General features: G+C 31.4%; 1 protein-coding gene across 1 annotated transcript; it reads right to left on the bottom strand.

Moving 5' to 3' along the window:
• Positions 1 to 516: 516 nt before the first annotated feature.
• LOC108485752 (strigolactone esterase D14-like) lies at positions 517 to 2,797 on the bottom strand. The gene is made up of 2 exons (XM_017789596.2): positions 2,229 to 2,797; positions 517 to 1,184 (listed from the first exon to the last, which is right to left on the bottom strand). The coding sequence occupies exons 1-2, from the start codon at positions 2,612 to 2,614 to the stop codon at positions 749 to 751; spliced, it is 822 nt and encodes a 273-aa protein (XP_017645085.1). The 5' UTR covers positions 2,615 to 2,797; the 3' UTR covers positions 517 to 748.
• Between the last annotated feature and the right edge of the window lie 1,548 nt (positions 2,798 to 4,345).

Here is a 4,345-nt window from a genome sequence, read left to right as displayed (position 1 = left end):
ACACTCAAATTTGCTCTTTAAAAAGCTGCTAATCTTTAATTTTTAAGGAAGTTTTAAGACTATAATTATTATTACAATAAAAATAATATAAAATATAATGTATAGCTGAACTGAAATCTAAAATATATTCGAACAAGTCTTACATAGAATGAATTATAAAATCAAAAATAAAATTACAAAATTACTTATAATAAAACTCAATTTGAATATTTAAGAATATAAGTTCTCAACCTTGCAAATAGACATCATCAACCTAATTTCTTGAATTTTTTTATATGAAAGTTATTCACTTTTAAATTTTATTTCATATAAATGCTTATTTGAATGCAAATTAAAATGTAATATTTTTTAAGCACAATAAAAAATAATAAAAACTTTTAAATTGTTTAATAGTTCCAATGTTGAATGTACCAAAACATTCTCTTAATTATGTTTATATTTAATTTTTCTTTAATAATTTTTTTCCTTAAATAAAAATCTAATAAAAAAAAACCACAACCACATCCAAATCCAATATTCAATTCAAAACACCATTAATTGTTTCCTAACTATATTGCTTAGCCAAAAAAGAAGAAGAAGAAAAGTACAACAATAACACTATAATAAAGACCAAGCTAATATTACTAATAAAAAATCTAGATATACTCTACAAAGGCCAACCCCACACACACACATGTTAAAAGCCATAAACATGTATATATTTCAATGACCATATATTTATTTCTCACCTTATCTTTTATTTTTTGGTTCAAATTTCGAAGCCTAAAACTCCAGCAAGCACAGCAAGGAACTCAAGATGTGCAGTCAGCTGAGGAAAATGACCATTGGTGTTGACAATCTCAACCGTTGATTTCCCTTTGATCTTCTTGTGCATGTAGTCGGCAACTGAACCCGGCACGACAATGTCATTTGTGGTCTGGATAATGGTGCATGGTGTGGTTACTTTGTCTAGGATGTCCCTCTTGTCGCTGCGAAACACTGTTTTGGCTAAAGGGACTGCAAATTCATGCCTCATCCTCTTCAAGCATTTTGCAAGGTTGTTGACCGAGATCGGGTCTGAATTGTCGACGACGAGTAGTGCGAAATTTGATGTCCAGTTTTCGTAGTCGGATTCGATGCTCGATATGATACCGTCAATTGTTGCATCGTCGAATCCACCTTCGTAATCATCTATGTTGATATACCTGCAAATTACTTGGTAGTATGAGACAATTACATGAAACCATACATATACCTACAAAATTAAACATTGCAAATATCGGAAACACCAATTTGCTTTGTTAAGTGAATATACTCGATCATTTTAAGTTTTTTCGTCATCATTTCAATAAATTATTTTACAAAAGAAAAACCTTAAAATAGTGTGTAATACACAATTATATAGTCTAGGTTTATGGAAAAGACATAAATACCCTAAAAAGTTATAACTAAATTAGGACTTTGGATTATAATAATATATAGATGAGTACATATACTGTTCACATATAAAACAATATATATATATATATATATATAAAACATCTAACAAGCGAACCAAATTTCATGTTTTCGGCCGACACCAACAAGATTTTCATATATAATGTTTTTCTATAGAAATTAAAAGAAATAATAATAAAAATATAGAACTAAAAAGTTAGTTTTGGCTTGTAATAAGAAAATGTCAAAGAAGAAGAAAGCGGAAAATAAGATAAGATTGGATTTGTTATTTAATGAAAAAGTAATATAATTGAGCATAGAAATAGAGAGACACTGGAATAATTGAGTATATATATATAAAGTTGAATCATCCACACAATATAAAGTACAAGACAAAGAACAAAGCACTGTCTATGATAACGGACCCAGATCCTCCTGTCCACATATTTTGCCGTTAGGTTGATTTAATTTTCACATCTACTCCCCCATTATCCAATTTCTTTATATATACATATACACATATAGATTAAATTGGTAAATAGATTCAATTCTTCTATAAATTACCCTAAAAAGTAAACAAATTAGATGAAAAAGGAGGATTATTTTTGATAAAAAGTATACAAATTTGTACTTAATCATATATGAATTGACGAATGATTGAATATAAACTAAACTCCAGGTTGAAAGAATATTTAGAAGAAGTAGGTGCCATAGTTAAAGATATTTGATAATTGTATGGGTTTGGGGTTTGAATCTATAAAATTAAAGATATAGCACAAGTAAGAAAAGGAAATAAAAAAAAAAAAATTTACCTAGGAGAAGCAGCAACAAGTATAAGCCTGTTAAAAAGTTGAGGTCTTTTTATGGAAGCAATGCATCCGATCATACCAGACATGGAGTGACCGACAAAGACGAGGGGGGATTCCAAGTGAAGCTCATCCAAAAGAGCAATCAATTCATCAGCAAAGGCATCATAAGAAGAGTATTTCAAAGGATCGAAGAGGTTAGGATCTTTTACAGCCCCTGAAAAAGTCCAGTCAAAAAGGACAACCTGGTAATGCTTTGTCAAGCAAGGGAGGACTTTGTCCCACACAGATTGGTCTCCTCCAAACCCATGTGCAAGCACCATCGTCTCACTCCCACTCCCTATTATCCTCGCATTCATGGCTGCTTTTAGGCTCCTTTCTAATGCCACCATCTTCCACAGGCTTAAGAGAGAGAACAAAAAGAGAGAAAGAGAAGGAGAGCTAAAGCTGTTTTTTGGTGGTGCGTCCTGTTGGTCTGGGTTTGGTTATATAGAAAATTCACAGCCTCACAGGATTTAGTTCGAATTCGGATACATTTCGGGTTGGGTTCTATTCGAATAGTCGCATTGTATTTTAAAACTTTTATATAGATTATGACCATTTTTATATATATAGGAGAAAACAACGTATTTGCTTTAGCTGAGAGGTGCAGTTGAAGTCTTAATCCATCATCAAAACCCCACCAAGATAATTAAATGAATGGTTGGTTTTTTTGAGGGGTTGGTTCAATCCAACTTCAGCCTTTTTCTATTTTAAATATGTATGGGGGCATTCAATTTAAATTAATGAAATGACAAGTTCAAGCTTTTTTACTGCAGGGTAATGATGTAGTGTTATTTAATATAATGGTGGTGATAAACAAAATGAGTATGAAACTCAATCAAGATGAGTGAATCTCGGCATCAGCTTAGCTTCAAAATTCAGCAATTGCTGGCTTTAAAAAACTTATTAAATTTGTTCATTTGACTTTCTTTCTGGGATAAATGCTTGCTTGCAGTCACACGAGAGAAGGAAGGGCTTGCTTCTTCGTAAAAACCAAAATATAATATACCCACTCCTAAAGAATTCATGTTGTATTATATCACCAATAATTAATTTCATGTCTTGTTGTACTGTCTAAACATAGTATTAATAACATTAAAAAGAACCTATATATAGCATTTATGTATTATTTATATCATTCACTCATATATATACCTACTCTAGTGATCTAATTCTTGTGTTTGTGGACCATTTTCTGTTCTTGTTTGTGGCCGCCAAAAGGAGGCCATATCCACCGACATGTTTTGTGGATTTTATTGCATATATCTAATTTGTTGCTGTTTTATGTCCTCAACATTCCTCAAAAATTCAAAGGAAAAAAAAACATGGAATTTGCATTAAATTTCTTCCAAGCTTTTCTCATGCGAAAATAAAATAAAATGGACAAAAAATTGATGCTTCGGTTTCTGAAAGGTTCAGATGAACATGAAGAAGAAGAAGAAGAAGAAGAAGAAGAAGAAGAAGAAGAAGATAGGGTTATTATTAGAAATACAAAATATTAATGGAGTATATTGTTTTATAAGTCGTACTACGTAAACGATATTATAATGAAATTAAAAAAAAAAAAGAAAAGAAAAGGGATGAGCAGTGGCATGAGGGCAATTGCCGCCTTGGTGTTTTGGGTGGGGGGAGGGGGGGGACCACATACATAGGAAGGGAAGAAGACAGGTGAGGTGGAGTTAGGTTAAAAAGGAGACGTTTGTCGTGTAGTGTGTCTGGACATTAGAATTAGGATAATATTATATTCATTGATGGCGTGAGTGAGCGAGTGAGGGAGAGTTTGGAGATAAGTCCAAGCCCTACCTTTTTTCTCCCATTAAACTTCCTCCGCCCCCACCACGTCCTCCCTCTCTTTTCATTCCCACCTCATTCTTTTTTATTTATTAATATGTGTATTTAAATTATTTTTTTGTTAACTATAAGATATTCTTATGATATGATCGTTGCTTATTTTATCTTTTAATTATATTATTGGAGATTTGATTTTTTATAAGAAATAAAATATATTTTATAATTAATCGTTTATTTTTTAAAATATTAGCGATGAAAAAATTAATTATTGCTATTGATGATAGATACTC

The sequence above is a fragment of the Gossypium arboreum genome, chromosome 6, assembly GCF_025698485.1.
Source record: "Gossypium arboreum isolate Shixiya-1 chromosome 6, ASM2569848v2, whole genome shotgun sequence".
NCBI lineage: Eukaryota > Viridiplantae > Streptophyta > Magnoliopsida > Malvales > Malvaceae > Gossypium > Gossypium arboreum.
The sequence above is the reverse complement of the archived record's forward strand: the minus strand, read 5'-3'. Positions and strand labels throughout refer to the sequence as shown.